Source organism: Aedes albopictus, chromosome 2, assembly GCF_035046485.1.
Source record: "Aedes albopictus strain Foshan chromosome 2, AalbF5, whole genome shotgun sequence".
Taxonomy (NCBI): domain Eukaryota; kingdom Metazoa; phylum Arthropoda; class Insecta; order Diptera; family Culicidae; genus Aedes; species Aedes albopictus.
Genome location: NC_085137.1, coordinates 292,010,954 through 292,031,052, shown reverse-complemented (window position 1 = coordinate 292,031,052; position 20,099 = coordinate 292,010,954). Strand labels below are relative to the sequence as shown.

At 37.2% G+C, this 20,099-nt stretch overlaps 2 protein-coding genes across 3 annotated transcripts in view; both read right to left on the bottom strand.

Annotated features, from left to right (window-relative positions):
* Window positions 1–414: 414 nt before the first annotated feature.
* Window positions 415–7,798, bottom strand: LOC109414230 (augmin complex subunit dgt5). The gene is made up of 4 exons (XM_019688036.3): window positions 7,622–7,798; window positions 7,422–7,560; window positions 7,217–7,361; window positions 415–1,990 (listed from the first exon to the last, which is right to left on the bottom strand). Exons 1-4 carry the CDS (start codon window positions 7,714–7,716, stop codon window positions 468–470), a joined length of 1,902 nt encoding a protein of 633 aa, XP_019543581.3. The 5' UTR covers window positions 7,717–7,798; the 3' UTR covers window positions 415–467.
* A 4,237-nt stretch (window positions 7,799–12,035) lies between these two features.
* The window catches only part of LOC109414229 (merozoite surface protein 2), a 30,666-nt gene continuing 22,602 nt past the window's right edge, over window positions 12,036–20,099 (bottom strand). Inside the window, exons 2-7 of one of the 2 annotated variants that reach the window (XM_029859729.2) lie at window positions 18,958–19,132; window positions 17,709–17,896; window positions 13,011–13,211; window positions 12,722–12,922; window positions 12,363–12,470; window positions 12,036–12,282 (exon numbers count right to left, since the gene is read on the bottom strand). In XM_029859729.2, coding sequence (XP_029715589.2) covers window positions 12,187–12,282; window positions 12,363–12,470; window positions 12,722–12,922; window positions 13,011–13,211; window positions 17,709–17,896; window positions 18,958–19,132 — 969 coding nt within the window. In that variant the 3' untranslated portion in view covers window positions 12,036–12,186. The remainder of the gene's footprint in view (window positions 12,283–12,362; window positions 12,471–12,721; window positions 12,923–13,010; window positions 13,212–17,708; window positions 17,897–18,957; window positions 19,133–20,099) is intronic. The other variant, XM_029859730.2, reaches the window with a different exon arrangement.

Below are 20,099 nucleotides of genomic sequence, written 5' to 3'. Positions count from 1 at the left end.
AGATTGATATTTAACTAAAGATTAGATCTTGATCTTGTGCTCTAACCTGGTCATTGATTTGCAAATGCGTTAGAAATTAGCTTATGTTTGCTGGCATTGTAAGGTTACATCGACCACGCGAACATGGGCAGCTTTCGACAAGTAGGTTTCTTAGAATTCAGTTGCACTGGCATCCTACACCTTACAACCAAGGGGTGATACACAAATTATGTCACGCAAAAATCGACCTTTTTCAACCCCCTCTCCCCCCTATGTCACATTTTTTGTATGGGTCGTCACGTTTTGCTAAACCCCGTCTCCCCCCCTCCAAGCGTGACATAATTTGTGTACGGTCCCCAAACAACGTCGTCAACTCTCTAAGCAGTTAGAAGGCATGTGATGTAAAATGAACTACCCCGAATACTGTTTTACATATAAGCTTAGCAAAGTTTTTATTTGAAAAAAAAAGTAGTAAATACCTCAGCACATCACTGACCACCGATCGGTCCATGAATCATCCGATAGTACATCAAATACTCGCTCTCATATTCGCGATAGTTTCGACCGTTGAACAGCTTCTTCGGTGGAACGTACCGGCGCAGTGGGTTTGCCAGCACAAAGTTATAGTAAACGCGTCCCTTTTCGATCACCTGCTGCGTGTTGGTCGCAATAGCTTCAATCTCATCCAAGTGCTGGCAGATCCGCTCGTGATTGGCCTTCCACAGCTGGTGATAGTGAGCCTGGTCCACTGTGACTGTATCCAGCTCGGGTTTCTGATCCTGGGCGAACGAGCGGATCGTTTCGTCGAACTTGACCATGGCTCGCATTTGGTGGAGAGAATTCTCTGCGGTTGAGAAGCAGTTCGGCAGGAAGCACATTGAGGCGTTGGGATCGTTCCCAACGGACAGATAGATGTGCGTATTGAGCGAGAGAAGGAACGATTTGGTGTGTCGGTAGAACTTGTGGAATGGAATCTCTGCGAATGTTGTTAGTTCGCTGCAGTACGGGGGAAGGCTTGCCGGCGCGTATGCAGGAATGTTGGCCATAGTGCTGCCTTCAAGCCTCGTAAGATTGATTGTCTGATCGGGCATGTTTATGGATTGATTTGTTGTCTTTTGTCGCATATTGTGTACGGTGTAACGACTGTATCTTTTGAAATATGATATTTTCTCTTTGATTTGATTTAGTTGTTGTATTTCTTCTTGAATTCGCTCAGAGTAGATGTCAATTTCTCCATAAATCTCTCGCAGTTGGGCCAGAAGTTGTTCATGGTTTTCCAATTTGGAAATTTGTATTTTGATTTCTTGTTTCTTTCGTTCAATTTCCTTGCCCAGAAAATCCAATTGGCCTTGATTATAATCCTTAGAAGTAGATTGAAACATATAATCTTCAAGAATTTCCTCAGCTTCGTCATCCATCATATTCAAAAGGTTCATTTTAGTTTCCAACATTTGTGCAAAAGGAGTGTACTTAGCGAGATAGTCATCCTTCATCAATTGAATCGCTCTTTTCATTGCAACCAAATCGATGAACAAATTTACATGATTGCCACACAGTTTAGCCATATTGATCTGCAGTACATCCTGTGCGGAAAGTGCGTTTTCCTTCTCATGCTCGTTTTGCTGCGAATCCGCTTGTGATATTTCCAAAAGTTGCCTCTCCTTCATTTCCATCACCACACTCCACAGAAGATAGTTCGGGATCCCCTTTAACAGTGTCCTAATACTTGACCAAAGTTTTTGCTGTGCTTGCTTGCTGCCCTCTTGTTTCAGCTCCGAGAACTTCGAGTAGAACTCATCCAATTGCTTCAAACACGCTTGGACAGCTTCCACGGCATCGGACTTGGTCTTGGTTGACTCGGATGCTCTTACCGGCATTGATCGTTCAATGACATGCTTGATTTCAATCTCTTTTTCTGATGCCTTCATCAGGGAATTATCAACAGCTTTGTAGAATGCAAGTTTATCCGTTGTTTCGCTGAGCTTCGTGCTGATTTGCATCTTTTGAATATCTGAAAAGGAAAGAAAAATAGAGTGAATCATTAGGCAATGCTACAATCTTTTAATAACATTAATTGAATTTATACTATTATTATTAATATAAAGTCTTGCACCATTTGGGCGGGTGGACCTATTTTAGGCACTTGCCGTTATAACTAAGTCAATTTTATTCCAATTGGTTTGGAATTTTGTATAGTGGTATGTACGTACGTACAGTAAATCTCACAGAGTGCTAAAAATAAGTTATCAGGTATAAAATAGGCTAGTTATAGCGGCGAGTGCCAAAAATAGATGCACCTGTCCAATTGGTATAAGACCCTACTTCCTTCTGACATGGACAGTAAAAAACTTGCTCTATATGGCATATTTCCCTAAAAAGGCGCGTCCTTCTTTTTGATGGGATAGTGAGTGTTCCAATGCATTGAAAAATAAATCCGATGCTTTCAAAAATTTTCGTATATCAGGCTCCAGAGATAGTTACCTATTGTATTTTAAAGCTGAAGCTCAGTTGACCAGACTTACCAAATTCTAAAAGAGAAATTATTAGAGAAATTTTGTAGAAAATCTGGACAATGAAACTTCATTGTCCACTTTGTGGTCTGTAGCACGAAATTTAAGAAATTATTTATTTATTTATTTATTTAAAAATTACATCATCTGACGACAAAGGCCTACATGACTAAACTAATGTTCCTGTAGTTTTGGAATACTCAGAAGAATGGATTGAAAAATTTGCTTCAAAAGTATGTCCTGACTTTGTTGCTGCTTTCATAAATAATAAAACAATTTTTTTAAATTATTTTCCAGAGCAATGTAATCCATTCTCCTTGGCTGAGTTTAATCTGGCTTAATCTATTACCAAAAATACAGCTCCGGGTATTGATAATATAAAATTTATTGTCTTAAAAAAATTGCCTGATGAAGGAAAACTTCATTTACTTTAGATATATAACAGCTTCTTTCTTCAAAATATCATTCCTTCCGAATGGCGCTCCATCAAAGTAATAAGCATTCTTAAGCCTGGTAGAGATCCTTCATTAGCTGACAGCCGAAGACCTATCAGTTTGCTATCATGTTTACGTAAACTCATGGAGCGAATGGTTTTAAATCGTCTTGAATTTTAGGCGAAAGAAAACAACATTTTTTCTCCTTCTCAATTTGGATTTAGAAGGGGTCGTGGTACGCGTGATTGTGTTTTACTTTTAGCTTCAGAAGTTCAACATGCATTTAATCAAAAACAAGATGTAGTTTCTAATTTGTTAGATGTCTCTGGAGCTTATGATTCTGTTCTGATTGATTTGTTGTTCAAAAAAAATGAACAATTTGAAAATTCCATGCATAATTTCAAAATTTTTATATAATTTATTTTCATTTAAAATTATGCATTTTTTCATAATAATTCTTTCAAAACAATAAGATATAGTTTCTTTGGCCTTCCACAGAGATCATGTTTGAGTCCATTTTTATATAATTTATTCACTAGTGAAATGGCATCCATTATTCCTAATGGTTGCTATTTGCTTCAATTTGCTGATGATAATGTTCTTTCCATACGTGGAAAAATAGATATGTAATTGAACATTTTATGCAATGTGCTTTGGATAATTTGGATATGTGGACTCATGAAAATGGATTCTCATTTTCAGTTCAAAAAACCAAATTTATTTTATTTTCGAGAAAACATTCGCCCATAAGCGTTAATTAATTTCTCAATGGACTTCAAATAGAACAAATTGATGAGTATAAATATCTTGGTATTTGGTTTGACTTTAAATTAAATTGGAACACTCACATTACATTCAAAAAGTTTGTTCAAGAAGAATTAATTTTCTTCGTACAATTACAGGCACTTGGTGGGGTGCAAATCCTTCTGATTTGATAACGCCATATAAAACCACTATTCGTTCAGTAATGGGGCACGTTCGGTGTAGTACTAGATTTGTAGTAATGAGCTGAATTTTAGTATGGTGAGAAGGTCAATTCTCCGTTTCTGCAATGAAATGGTGCAAAAAGCGTGGGTATTATAATTCCTTGCCTAATTTGATGCTGTTTGAGCAAAACTTTGGATAACTATGTTGTTTATGTTGCAAGAAATGAAGAAAACAACAACATTGTTGCCCAAAGTTTTGCTCAAACAGCATCAAATTAGGCAAGGAATCATAATACCCACGCTTTTTGCACCATTTCATTGCAGAATTGACCTTCTCACCATACTAAAATTCAGCTCATTACTACAAATCTAGTACTTCACCGATCTGTCCTATGGAATACGGTTGCTTTACTTTTGGTAGTGCTGCGCAAATTCATTTTTCAAAACTTGAAAAAAATCAATACCGTTGTTTGAGAATTTGTTTAAAACTAATGAATTCCACTCATATTCAATCAATAGAAGTTCTTGCTGGTATTGTTCCACTTAAAATTCGTTTTCAGGAGTTAAATTGTAAATTTTTGATAAATTGTTTTGCAAATAATCATCAAATCATAAGCACATTGGAGTCGTTATACCTAATTAATTCTTCGAATAGAATATTGGATTCTTTTACTCACTGTAAAAATCAACATCTTTTACATGTGCATTTAAATAACTTTTATGTTTTCAAGTTAAACATACATACATATGAACCATTAATTGACATGTCCTTATTTTATGAATTGCGGCAAATACCAAAGTTGCTTCATTCGCATTTTGCAAATTTTCTATTTCAACGTAAATTTGAGGGATTCCTACCCTACACAAATGTATTTCATAGATGGTTCTCTGATTGATGGCATTGCAGGTTTTGGAGTGTATAATTTATATTTAACTCATTTTCGTAAATTACAATCTCCGTGTTCTATTTTCATTGCAGAACTAATTGCTCTATATTTTACATGTACCATGATCAGAGATTGCCCGCCCAATTTGTATATCATATGCTCTGATAGTTTCAGTTGTCTGAGTGCTTTGAATACTATTAAATTCAATTTTAAATCCCATCATATCATGTTGATGTTGAAAAAAATATTATTTGATTTGCATTATGAAGGATATGTTATTAAATTTGTTTGGATTCCTGCTCATTGCATTATTTATGGCAATGAACAGGCGGATTTATTGACAAAATTTGGGGTTATGTGTGGACAAATTTATCATCGTGATATATTTCCTTCTGAATATTTACCCAATCTGAGAAATTATTCTCTAAATGCTTGGCAAATCAATTGGAATTCTAGTGATAAAGGGCGATGGTGTCATTCAATATGTCCCAACGTGAATCATTTTCCTTGGTTTAAAAATGTATCTGGGAGTAGAAATTTCATTTGTGCTTTTTTGAGATTGATACCATCTGGGTATGTACCAGATTCCGCTCATCTAAGGCCAGTTTTGCAGAAAAAACATCATCTGTTAAATAACTGTTAAGCCAATTTGTAATGTTTTTGCATTTTAAGTTAGTTTAATCTAAGTACAATCAGATACAAAACAAGACTTATGTAGAACTTTTCATAAAAGTATGATTTTATTACAATTTGTGTGAGACCAAAGTGGTCCTAATTCCGCTCACGGACAAATGTATGCCATCTTTTAAATAGACGTTTGCGGAAAAGTGAATTATTTTTGCAACTCTATGTTTTTACAATTATTTTTTCCTATTCAGCGGGAGTGTATAATAGTGATCAAATACACTGTGTACTAAAATCGACAGTTTTTACGATTTTCACGTATTTTTTTGCGTGAGCGGTTATTGGAACACATAAAATTTCCTACAGCTTTTTGGGTCCAATAGCCGCTCAAAAAAATCTACTGTTTTGTTTTTAAAATTTATGTTATTTGGTAAATATTGCATAAAATGGCTTTGCTTTCATATAATTTATATTGTGCAAGAATATCAGCGACGAAAAGGGGGTATTTATGCGTGAAAACTTGATTTTTGCAACAGTGAGCGGCTATTGGGTCATGAGCGGCTACTGGTACACTGACGGTATCCAATCATTAGATTTGTAATAGTCATTTGTATCGTATCAATATTGTAGATTCAAACTTATGCGAATGTGGCTTATCGTATAAAGACATTGATCACATTATAATAAATTGTTCTCGGTTTAATGCACCGAGGAAGCTATTATTTGATAGCCTAATTGCAGCAGGTTTTTCAATTCCTGTATCTATACAGGATATTTTGGGCTTAAAAAATGAACATATATTGAAACTTTTGTACAAATTTCTAAATGCCTAAATTGCCTATTTTGTTTGATACTCTTCCCCTTTTGTTGTATTCTTTATTTTCAGCCTTGAAGATTGGTTTTTGATGACCTCCTGACCCCTCCCCCTTCCCCATTAGGATTTCTGGATTTCCGAAAACTCGTTTTACGATTTGGCATGATGTCCTCTTTCAAGATAGCGGCTCCGTTCCGTGGTTCACTGCCGTGTGAGCCTTTAGTTAAGTTATTTTTATAATAAGGGGGCTCACTAAACAGTTTAAATTGCTGCGTAAGCCATGATTTTCTGATTATTTGAAATGTTTCATGAAATTGCGAATGAAATAATCAAAGATTGCCTTGGTGATCGCGACGTTTAATCAGAATAAACTCTAATAAGCAGTTTACGCTGTTAAGTGAATCCCCCTAATGTTTTTTTTTGAAAAGAAAAAGAGGTTTTGTCCCTCTTTGAGAAAGATTTCGTTTTTGAAATGCCGAAATCACTCAAAGGGGGTTTTTCCTCTTTCAAAATTTCAAGTTTAAATAAACGATAACAATAACAATGGCATATTTCCCATCACGAAGAGAACAAAGCTGCCGAAAACAAAAATAAGTTCTAGTACATAAAAAACGGATTAGAATACATCGCGACTCAATAAGGTAAATGTACCAATCATATTGGTATCAGTAGCTGCTTGTAGTAAATTAGAAGATTCACTAAACACCTATCTGATTTTGATTATTGAAACGTTTCATTAAATTGCGAAAGAAAAAATCAAAGTTAGCATGGTGATTGCGACCGTTAATCAGTTTGTTTGGTGACTCCCTTAAATAGGATCTGGGTTAAGACACAATAAAAGATACAATAAAAGAGACAGTAGTTTGACTGCTGATAACATTGCATGTTAATGTTTCTGGCAAATTTCCGGTGTATTCCAGATTATTCCCTAATATCACCAGTACTGCCGTGTGCAGCGTAGTTATCCTATGTTGAAAGGGATTCCCATAGAATATGGGACAACTAAATAACAATAATACCAATAATATACAGCAAATCTTACCTTTTTCCTTGATTTTATCTGTAACCGCTTCAAACGTTGCCTTTGATTTGAGAATCCTGTTTCGCGTTTCCGCACATTTTTCCTTCAGCCTTTCCACTTTCTCGTACCGTTGCAACTCCTCGGGCATTTGGAACATTTTAGATTTCTAAAACGAAAACCTCCCCGATAACATATGACTTCGAATAAGCACGCAAAATGGACTTACCGCAACCACACCGCCAAGGGCTTGATACTGCTTCAGTTTGGCGACCAAGACATTGTTTCGCATCGTGGTTATCTCCTGCTTCGGAAGTATTCCGGTCACAATCTGCTGGAAAAGGATACTCTGCTTACCGCGAATACATCTACAAAACGGCGAATTCGTTTAGATCAAGACACACATCAAAGCAAAAAAAAAAATCTTACTTTTTCAGCGAATCATCTGATGGAATTTTCTCCAGTGGGCACCCCATTTTAGTAGCCCACAGTTTGAAGCGAATAATTTCATCTGTTAGCGACATTTTATCGTCAGTTAACTTGTAAAAATCACTGTTTTTCCGCTATTTTACTTCTCAGTTTCAACTGAATCCTGGAATCGCTCGCAATCAACCGACGGGTGTTGACAGTTTGAACATTTCAACGTTCAATCTGTAGATGTCGCTGCTGCAGCTAGCTCAGACACAAAAAGGGGTTGATCGGAGTGTTCGAAAATATAACTGACCGAAAACCACTAGATGTTTCGGAAATGTTTAAGCCCCTAGATGGAGCCACAAATCTAACAGATTGCCTTTTGTTTCAGCCCCTAGAGTGCACAATTTTCAGTACACGCTGAGCAAGAAATACTAAAATGAGTAAGGTTCACACGCTAAGAAAAAGTTACACTAAAATGAGTACACGGAGCCAACTTGACCAGCGGTTGGCAACACCAACCGGCTGCGATTCGGCCATGTTTTTGAAGTCATCATCTGTGTCAGGTCAAACATTTGATTTAGGCGTAGTTTACGAGTGATATTTTTTCTTTAACAAAAAAGTTTTTATGCAATTCTGTATCATAATTTACATTTTATTTAATTCATTTCGGTATCATAATGACCAGTTTTTCCGAACTGGTTTATTATGCAACTGAAATAAGTTGCATAATGAAAAATAGTTGTGTAATGTTCATAATACAACTCATTTGAGTTGCATTATGAACATTATGCAACTCAAATGAGTTGCATTGTGAAAGAATCATTGCATAAAATTTTATATGGAACTCGTTGCAAAACTCGATTTTTTCAGCACTCTTCGTATTTATCCAACTCGGCAAGCCTCGTTGGATAAATGTACGACTCGTGCTGAAAAAATCAACTTTTTGCAACTCGTTACATAAATAACTATTTGCATCCCCAATTGCGGCCTAATTTGAATACGTTTTTATTTATTGTAACATATATCAGCTAAGAGAATTACATTTTTTCATAATTCTGCTAGTATTTTAGAAAATTTTCAAGTGTTGGTCCAGAAAAGTTTATTGTTTACAAACTTCTTCTTCTTTTTCTTGGCGTAACGTCCTCATTAGGACAAAGCCTGCTTCTCAGCTTATTAGTGTTTTACATTTATTAACTGAGAGCTTCCTCTGCCAATGACCATTTTGCATGCGTATATCGTGTGGCAGGCACGAAGATACTTTATACCCAAGTAACCACAAGCATTATAACATTGCACGAATTAGACTGAATATCAACATTTGCAATGCGAAATGCAGTAATTCCACACTTGTCATGCAATAATCCTTTAGATTGGCATTATCAATGTGATGATGCATTGCATTTTTCTTTACATTCGGGTTTATTAAAAGGTGATATAAGATAATCCAATAATTCAACACTGCAAAAACTGAATAAATGCAATGTACAAACTAGCAAAGTTTGCTCTAACAATACAATTATAAAAGCTTGACTCTAATGGTAAACAAATGAAATCAAGAAGATTCAACAACTTTACGGTCAATTCTAGCGGTCTTCAACATTTCTGGTTCGACTCCCGACCAACTTAATCCCCGTTTGAGCCACCGATCGACGACAGCAAAAGCTATTTAGAGATGAACTTTTCTCTTTTCTGTAGGCTGCAATCACATGACAATAACGATAGAAATCACAATTAGCATATGAGCAATGTGCGAAGGGTGTTTTAGTCGAGGTTTTTATTTTCTTATGTTGATTAAATATCTTCTAAAATGCATTTTTTATTTTCAGTAATTTATCGGAATGTGATAGTTTACTGTATTCTATTACATATGACATAGTCGATTTACCCTCTACTACAATGATTGAGATAGAAGAACATTTTCCTTTTAGTTAATGAAATATCTGTTGTTATCACTGCAGCAGAAACGGTCCAAGGTGCCAGCGCGTATGGAACTCATCTAGCGGTCTTCAACACTTCTGGTTCGACTCCCGATCCGACTACAAAAAATAATGGTTAAAACATTAATGTGTGAGGGCATCAGTACCGTCGATAACGAAACGGTGCTAAAAATAGATTTTTGTTTTGGTTTTTCGTGTTGCACGTATCAAGCATGTCAAATGCAAATGTACAGCACATGCATTTATATTACTTTAACAATGGCTGTCAGCGTGCTGCAATATGTGGCACTAATTTGATTTTAGTGGGGCCCTTTTCGACTTTAATATTGTTTCAATGGGGTGTTTAAAGTAATGCAGCATTATAGTCATAATTTTAATTATCAATATATGGCAAAATTGATGCACTTATATACGGCTTCGTGGTTACTTGGGTATGCCCAAGGAAGTCAAGGAAATTTCCTTTACGAAAAGATCCTGGACCGACCGGGAATCGAACCCGTGGCCATGCTGAATACCCGTGCGTTTACCGCCTCGGCTATATGGGCCCTTGTTTACAAACTTATTGCTGTCAAAATGGGGTTCAACGCACAATGGGGGTCAAAGATGTAGGCTCGCTTTTTTACTGTGGGGTAGTATTCGGATGACAAGTGGCTGGGCAACACCCTCTTAGAATCGAATGAAAGTAGGGGGGCATAAGGACTAGCTAGGTTTTTATAAGCAACTTTGCATACTTAGATTTTCGAAAATTTTCAAGAGAGAGAGAGAGAGAGAGAGAGAGAGAGAGAGAGAGAGAGAGAGAGGAGAGAGAGAGAGAGGAGAGAGAGAGAGAGAGAGAGAGAGAGAGAGAGAGAGAGAGAGAGAGAGAGAGAGAGAGAGAGAGAGAGAGAGAGAGAGAGAGAGAGAGAGAGAGAGAGAGAGAGAGAGAGAGAGAGAGAGAGAGAGAGAGAGAGAGAGAGAGAGAGAGAGAGAGAGAGAGAGAGAGAGAGACTCATTTTACCATCAACTGCATTTTTTAATCAGCACACGTAACACCTTGCAGTTTGACATTCGTGCCAGATCACACTTGGGTATAAAATTTACTCATTTTTTGAGCTGCTCCAGTTTAGCTCAGGTTTGTGTGAATTTTCTGACCTCGTATGACAACGCTGCCTCGAAATTCTGTGCGTATGCTGAGGCGACATCCGTTTGCTTCAGTCGGTCTAGGTTGTATCACAGACAAACAGACGTCACTCTTAGAGGAAATGCATCCAAGTCAATCCAAGTCGATTTGACCCCACGATGGCAGTGTTCATCGCTAAAATACACTAGCCCACAAAGCGACACGAGCTCCAAACGGCCAAAAACGACGAGCACTGGAAACAAATATGACAACACAACAAGTTAAGTGATGGGACGCTAGCGCCGCTCAACGGGAGCATAACCACATAGGGTATTGGTTCCCTTATTAAGCATGTGGCTCCCATTTTCATCCCACGAAAAACAAAGGATTGAAGCGCTGTTTGTTTTGTTTCTTATTTTTGTATTTTTTGTTAGAATTGAGCACCCATGAAAACAAAAAAAAAACGGAGTCAATCGGTGCCGTAATCGCTTGTTTTCGAATAGGATGGAAATGGGAGCATGAGATTACTGATGGCACACATACCCTACTCCGATATGATCGTTACAAAGTTTTACACAAGGCAGAAAGCGAAGATAGACGTCTGTTCTCTGTGGTAACACGGCCCATGCTCAGTTACAATTCATTGGAAGATATTTATTGAATTTTCGTTGAGGATTTTTTTAAATAAATTTTCCAGTAGAATTTATGAAGAAAATTTAGAAGATGTTTTATTTTGAGAGAATTGTTGCAAAACTCTAAACTTTTCCTTTCTCAAGGAGTTCATAAATAAGTTGAGAAGGTATCCCTTTTATTATGCCCATTAGGGAACTTCCATAAATTACGTCACGCTTTGAGGGGAGAGGGAAGTTAGCAAAGTGTGACGACCCATACAAATACATCAGAGGTCCCATACAAAAAGTGTGACCTAGGGGGAGAGGGGGATTGAAAATGGTCGGTTTTTGCGTGACGTAATTTATGAACGTTACTTTAGGGAGAAAGAGTACTACAGAAACTACAACTGTACAGCACAGACAAACAGACGTAACACTTCGAACAATTTACGATTCAAATCATAGTCACGGAAACACATTCGCCCAATGCTAAAAGGACTAAGTTTGGCCGACCATCAACTAGGTGGCGGTAGTGAGTAAACGTCAAACTCGAACAAAAACGATGCGAGCGCCACGGGTGGGCAGTTGGCCACCTATTCAATTTTGAAAAAGGCCGTTAAATCAATGTACGATGGGAACTATCAGAGTGTTACGTCTGTTTGTCTGTGTGTACAGGATAACGAAGGGGCCGTTGTGAACCACGAGCTACATTGTTTGTGAAGGATTAAATATTATCATATCTACTTGAGGTGTTTCTCATAGAGTAAAATGGAACACATAGGTACATCACTGGCTTTACAAAATATAATATTTTATTTTATTCGATAATCTCACACTTATAGATGAATTTCACTGATTTTACGATACGTAAGTAGATCAAGAAATATATTCACTGTTATTCATCTGACATGAAGAAGTACTACTGCAGCGAAGTTAATGCACTTCGGTGTGCTTGTGAACGTGAACAGTTCCGCTTCCCGACTTGTTGTTCAGAAACTGGTTTACCGCACCGAGCGTCGAAATAGGAATCTGGAAAGAGTTATTTTAGAATTAATGCCATTGAACTGCATGAGTAAATGAAGCGAACGAATTCGCCGGGATGAACTTACGTTGAAAATATCGTTCCAGAAGTTGGGATTGCCCGAAGCCTGAACTGTGTGGGTGTGAGTAGAGCCTCCGGAATGGCTGTTTGAATCATACCGGGTGTTCAGATGAACCTAAGAAAATCGTAATGGAGAGTGTTAGCCATAAAATAGTCAATAGAAGCAAGCATGATCAATGTTTATTAAGCACGTGTACGGTGTACTATTTATTGGATGCTTGATTAAATGTGTGCAAGATGAAAGGATGGGCAATAGATGATCAAATGGGTCTAGGTTACGTGATGATCACATATTGTGGATGATCAAAATTTTATCCGGTATTTTCAATATTTTTAGTTTGATAAATTGATTGCCAATAAATATACCTCTTTTTGAATTTCGGAGTCATGGTGCTGTTCTCGCACAACGTGATTCAATGATGATGGCGCAGGCGGTGCAGGATGTGAGTAGCTAGCCGCAATGTTGGTAAAGGTTTGGAAGTCGAAAAATCGATTCAGATCGACGTTGTTCGAAATGTAACCACCTTGAGCGCCATTATCATAGGAACTTGTTTCAACAATCGCTACCTATATACGGGTTGTGTTGGATTGGTGCTTGGTTAGTCTACTGGTAAATTCGTGTTCTACTATCGTTGTGCTTAAATTTCTATTTTACCTTATGCGGGCGAGTGATGACCTTCTTCTTGTAAATGGTTTTGGTATGGCTACGGGACGGTGGCTGAACTGCCGGAGGTGCTTCCAGATCAGTATGGACTTCCTTCAAAATAGTTTTGGTCTTGGTTTTCACACTAGTTTCATCGTTGAAACGGGTATGAACGGCTACTGGTGCTGGCGATGCATCATGCACTAGTAGAGTCTGTGGAGTGAAATGGAAGTAAAGTTTGCAAGTTTTTCACCGAATAGCAATTAAGTTGGTCAAGGGGCGCATTCAGCGCCTTCAAAGGATTTTTTAGACAAATATGGTCTTCACAAATTTGTTCCTAAAAATAAGGTATTCTTTTCAATGTACATGAAAATTAGGGTGGTCCATATTTTCAAAGAAATTGGTAACACATTTTTTTTTATTTGTACGAATAACTATAAACATTCTTCGGGAAAGTTGTAGATCTATCAATTTTGAGCAAGTCTCAGCAAGTAAGTAGCTTTAAAATTGATCGATCTAGAGTAATTTTTCTGAAGAAGCTTAGGGTGATTCAAGAAAAATCGGTTTTCTGGCATTAACTTATTTGATTTTCCATCAAAGTCGGCCAAGAAACACTTGTAGAGCATTTAAAGACGCGTCGTTGCGTGCGCTGAGATGGTCATTATCTATTTTGGTTCAATAGTTACAGGTGTTTTTCTAAAAAAAATCATAGTTTTTTAAAAAGGTGATATGTTGGGGTGATGGGTTGGGGCAAACATAAAAAAAATATATTTTGCCCGCATTCAAAAGAAGAAATGTTGTTATAAAATATATCAAAAAATTGGTTTCAAATTTCTCATCAAAGTTGTCCAAGAACCATTTTTAGAGCTCAGAAAAACGCACATTTTCGTGCGCTGAAAATGTTGGTATGTCACTCCGTTCAAAATTTATTGAAGATTTTCTAGAAAACAATAGGCACTTTTCAAATATTCTTTACTTTAGTTACAAAAATAACACCCCTCTAATTTTTTGACATGTTTTATAACAACATTTCTTATTTTGAATACGGGAAAAGATATTTTTTATGTTTGCCCCAACCCATCATAAGCCCTTAAAAAAAACTATGATTTTTTTTAAGAAAAACACCTGTAACTATTGAACGAATAGAGATTACGACCAGCTCAGCGCACGCAACGACGCGTCTTTAAATACTCTACAAGTGTTTCTCGTTTAGTCCCAATACATGTTTCGCTATAAACCTTTGCAAAATTCAAAAGTTAAGCCTGGAGCACATATCGTCCGTTCCGTCGAGGTTTTCGTTTTTTTGACAGTTTTCCCATGGGAAATGTGTCAAACTACTGTCACGCACACGCAAACGTGTGCATTGTGCGGGGCACTTTACAGCGCTGACAAGCAAAACTAGGGGTTGTACAAAATTCAATGACTCACATTTCACTCCTTCATTCAGGCATGAGAATGAGACTTTTTTCTGCTTACCGTTCATCGATACAGGCAGTAAAATAAAAACAAAACAACGGCAGCACCAATACCATCAGACGCCGCGCCGACGGCAGTCAAGCAGACGCTTGATGGTTTTCGCTTCCACACGAAAATATTTATGAGCAGTCATGCTGAGGTGGGTGATTGCGAAAAATGTCAAATATTTTCAACTGCTAATAACTCACTTGTTTTAATAAATAATTTAAATCGATTTGCACAAATAGCTAGAGCACACTCCTAGCTTTGTGATGCATGTAAAGAAGTTTGTCTAGAAGCGGTTTGAAACACAGAAAAATGCGAAAACAGGAGAGACAGAAATTTTTGTCGTCGTTGTGCTCGAGTACTGGCGCTCTCGCGCTTGGAAACCGTTTCGAGGAAGAAGGCTGCTGGAAAAAAAATGTTATGACATTTATTTTTCGAACAGTTTGAGTTTGGCTGGGCCTGTGATGTTCGTGTGGAAAAATGTCAAATGTACAGCCGGTAATCGTTTTTTCCAGTACATTTCTCATCCCTGCCTTCATTGCTACATTTAAAAGTACTGCACCAATTCACATGAAATTTTGTGGTTGATATGAACACATTTAAAGATATTTTTAGGCCAAATTAGAGCAATGTATCTAGTGCAGAGTTACGGTTGTATTTCTGTATCCCGATACTTTCAGATTCAGGCTTTATGTAAACTGATATACTATGATGCTTAATTGTAACTTCGGATGTGCCGAAAAACTTTGTTGAAGACCGCAAAGCGATCCGACCCTTGTGAAAAAGTTACATTATTCAAATCGTCTGGTGGTGCTTAATATTTAAGCTCTTATTACACAGGGTCCCATTTTTGTCCAAAAAGAAACCAATTCTCAAACATCTTTTTTGACTCGATCAAATTTTGATTTGTGTCAAACTGATGTTGTTTTTTGAGTTCTTTCTTTGTCAAATATTTGTGACCCTGTGTACTTCAGGCCTTAGTATGTTTGAAAAAGCATACAAATACTAGTTGAGGTGCCACCAGAAATCTACCGATGCGTCTGTTTGTCTTCCGACCCCAAAGAACAATCACTCATATAATAGTAATTCTCGCTGAGACCGGCCCACTATTTACACCTTGTCTTCAAAAATATTTAAGCTGGCGATTTTCTGAAAGTCCTCCCCAAAAAAGTAAGGAAAATGCATTTGGTTACTCAAATTGATGAACCCCCGTTAGTGGTTGCCATCATGGTGAAAAAAAAAGTTTTAGTATAAAAATCCAAGATGGTGGCCAAAATCAATATGGCCGACCCAACTTTTTATAATTGTAAAAAATAGCTCTATCTTTCCTCTTTTCAACAATATTTCGTATTATAGTGGTTTTAGACAAACTTTCGAGTTATAACGGTTTAAATGAGTCACCATTTGACCAAAATCGAGGGGTCTGCAAAAAAATGGTGTGGCTCTTACCATCAATTTGAGTAACCAAATGCATTTTCCTTACATTTTTGGGAAGGACTTTCAGAAAATCGCCACCTTAAACGTTTTTAAAGACAAGGTGTAACTATACTATAGTGGGCTGGTCTCAGCGAGAATTACTTATATCCAACATTGTAATGACATTTTTATTTCACATTTGATTCAATTATAGTTAAACATAATTTCATCACAGCTTGTAATCAGGCGTTGTTCAAACAGAAGTGGAGAAGCTATGGAACATTCTTCTCTCCAAGCGCGATACAGGCTTTACAGTCGGAAGTAAACTATGATATACCAGCCTCATATTAAACTTGTATTCAGCTATGATAACCTAACCTGCTGACGACAAAAACAAATTGACGTGCGAGGTGCAATTATAGTGTAATCATGTTTTTTTGCCTCATCCAAACCCATTTGTAACACACTAGCTCTTCTAAAAAAATTAATTTGAACTCGCATGCCTTACCGTCTACGCCATCCTGGAACTGGGAAGTCGGTCGCTAAGAGCGATACCCCAAGGAACAATCACTCATTTATCCAACATTGCAATGACATTTTTATTCCACATTCGATTGAATTTACAGTTTAACATTATTTCATCACAGCTTGTAATCAGGCATTGTTCAAACAAAGTGGAGAAATCATTCAGCATTTTTTTCTCCAAGCGCGATACAGGCTTTATAGTTGGAAGTAATCTGTGTTATATCAGCCTCATATGCAACTTGTATTCAGCTATGCTAACCTGTTGAAAACACATACAAATTGACGTGCGAGATGCAATTATAGTCCAATCATGTTCATTTGTCTCATCTAAACGCATTTATAACACACAAGCTCTTCTAAAATTTTTCAACTTGGGATTTGAACTCGTGATCTCCCGCCATCCTGGAATTTGGAAGTTCCTCGTTGAGAGCGAAACATCTTCGCAAAGCTGTCAAAGATCAATATTCAGATTTATGGAAAATATTTATCAAAAAAAAAACTATGTGATTGTGACTACAACTTTGAAATTGCTACCAAAACTTGCAAATGTTTCAAATATTTTGCGTTGGTGTGCAACAAACATCAATACATGTTAACAATGAGGAACTGGCCAATTATCATCACTTTGACCTGTTGTTCAATCGAAAAGTGATAATCGAACAAATGAATCATAAATCCGTTTATATAGCTTACTATTAAACCATTATTGAACGTATCTACAATAGCTGAAGTGTTAAACATCAAAAGCATTTGTTCAACTTATGTAAACCACAATAATCAGCCAACGGGAACTGTGGAACATAAGCTTTTTAACACCTAGAAAAAAGTTCTTTTTCAGCTTACAGTAAAGCTAGTAAGCGCCAATCGAACAAACAAAAATTGCTGACGTTTGTTAAGCTTGTAATTAAATTGCTGTTAACATACGTGTCAAATGTTGCATTTTGGCTTATTTACAATGTAAAAAGCACCATTTCAGCTTATAATTCAGAATTTGTTTTGTTCAGCTGAGAATATTATAAACCAGCAATAATTCGACATACATGCTTATTTATGACTTTGAATTGTTCCTTGGCACGCAACCAATCGTACTCATATTTTGAATAGATGTTTTGAATGCTAAAAGGAATCGAAAAAGAGTTGTTCCAAAAATATGACCTTGTTAACCCAGTTTAATGAATATTTAATAGTAAGGGACAATTATATAGAAAAATTAGATTTTAACTAGCGTTCACTGTGTGACTATCATAAAAATAACAAAGATCCCTAAATGATTTCTAATTTTAAGCTCGATGCTCAAGTACTACCTACCTCACTAGGCGGGGCAGCTCCATTTGTTTGTCCAAGTTTAACAACCTTCTTGCTCGTTCCGGGTGCGTGAGCCTCGGCACCTAGTCCACCAGCGCCTCCTGCGTTGTTCAAACCGCCGCCGAATGCTGCACTAGCTCCAACGCCATTTCCTGCTGTAGCACCAGCGTAACCTCCACCGGCACTGCGATCTAGATTGACATTCTCATTAATTGGGGCTCACGCGGATTCCGTTGACAATCATTAGTCGGTAGGTAAGCGTGTTTTCTACTTACGAAGCGTGGTTGGTGTTAGGTATTAGTGACGCAAAGCAAAGCTTTTACGTATTGGCGGTGCTGATACATAACGGCAACTAGTGTATGCTTCTTTGTTACTCAGAGCTGTTAAATTGTTATTTATGAAACATTTCGTAGTTAAAGAGTTTATTTTATAATTTAAATGATTTTTAAAACATTAATCCACTCTAAATAAACTATTCACTATGAATAATTTAGAGTTTATCACTAATATTACTATCTTGCAGGTCGTACATACAGCCACAGTAATTACTCGGAGACCATTTCTTAATGATTCTTGACTATTATATCGACGAGTACTCGTATCACAATATGTAGATCAAATCTGATTGCAGTGACACTAATGCTACAAAAAAATATATCACTTTTTTTCGATACACAGAGTTCAATTTTGAAGATATACATGACTGTGAATACAAACAATGAATTGGGAAAAGATGGTTTTGATTACTTTACAAAATTGGGTAGCCTTTTTGATTCGACCCATTGTAGTACTTTATTAGTGATTAAAAAAAAACAAAAAAAATGTCTTGAAGCTGAAAGTGAAGAGTTTTTTTTTAATTTCTCATAAAAATATTCAAAACTTTTTAAAAATATGGTAAAATGATCCGATCATGCATTCGTTGGTCATCACTATATATCAATTCTTACGATTACGATGCATATTGGATTAATTGTCACAACATAGAGTTAAGGCACAACAAAGCAAATTTTGGATAAACGCAATTAAACGGGCAAAGATCAACATGAGTAATGAGGTTATTAGTCAACTTTTTTTTGTGATGTTTAGTTTTTATTGGACAATTATTTCATCCATGTTTATTTTCCAATCATTTTATTTACGCTTGTCATGCTTCGTGTACGTCAGTAATGGTTAATTTGCGTACGTTGGCGCATTTTTTTTTATCTACCAGGGGATCTAGCAAAAGCACCAAGAAATCCACCAAGACCGTTACCATTTCCGTCGAGTATTCCGCCTAGGCCGGCTCCAGCCTGTTGTCCGTTGGGGGTACCGGCCGAAGCTGAGAGTCCACCGTGGGCCGTGTTTCCGGTCAGAAATCCTCCGAGTCCTGCCTCGGCGTGGTAGCCTCCGAAATTGACTCCAAATTTGCCATCCTTGAACGTTAGCCACTGGAAATTGATGAAATAAAAGAAATGACATTAGGTTAAACTGCTTATGATATGCCTATTGACATTTTATTGAATATGTTAATATTTAGATTTTCTAAATTAGTCTAGCTAACATAAAATAAAAATTCACTAAATGTGGCTTCATCCTTCCGAAGGCCGTAGGCCTTGAGATGAGCCTCACTTTAAAAATTTCGTTATTGAAAAAAATGATACACTAAAACCTAGGGGCAAGACACTGTGCAAACGAGAGTAACTCTGAGGAATTCGGAGTAACTCTTTTTACCCATTTTCACCAATGATCGACGAAATTTGGCAACACCCAAATACAAACGGGAGCAATCCGTAGAAATTCTGAGCAACTCTGTGAAGGAAAATGTACTCTCCAGCACAGTGTCTTGACCCTAGACTAAAACCTCTTTATATACAGATGATATTTAAGCATTTTTAGTTTATGTATCTATTTTTGTGCACTGCATAAAAAAAGGGGGAGCTATTCAGAACCAATATTGTAAAAATGTAATAATGACGGTAACTATGGCAGCGGCGGCCAAGAGATAGCAAAAGGAGGTTGCATGGGCGTTTCAGGGGGTATAAAGGGGTTTCAGGGGGTACCAGGAGATCTTAGGAGCGTTTCAAGAAGGTTTTAGGGGATTTCAGCAGATACCAGTAGGTCTCAGGGTCGTCTCCCGGAGTTTCTGGGGTTTCCATGAGGCACCTTGGGGTATTAGGAGCGCTACAGGGGGTCGCAGAGATATACCAGGGGGCCTCAGGGGCAGTGCTGAAAATGTCATTTCGACATATCTAAATTCAACCACATCCAGCTTGTTTTAGAAGCTCAACCTGAGAATATGGTAAATGAAAACTTTGTGCGGCTAGTCCAGTTCAACAAAAAAGTAACGGAAAAATCGATCTTTATCGAATATTTAAGATCAATGTCACGGACTACCTTCGGAAAATGCCAATGACA

Bases quoted from the DNA above. Each gene is read 5' to 3' on its own strand.
- LOC109414230 (XM_019688036.3), bottom strand. From the start codon at position 7,716: ATGTCGCTAACAGATGAAATTATTCGCTTCAAACTGTGGGCTACTAAA. The intron at 7,561-7,621 runs GTAAGATTTTTT...GCCGTTTTGTAG, and splicing joins TCAGATGATTCGCTGAAAAA to ATGTATTCGCGGTAAGCAGA. The intron at 7,362-7,421 runs GTAAGTCCATTT...TTTTCGTTTTAG, and splicing joins CCCTTGGCGGTGTGGTTGCG to AAATCTAAAATGTTCCAAAT.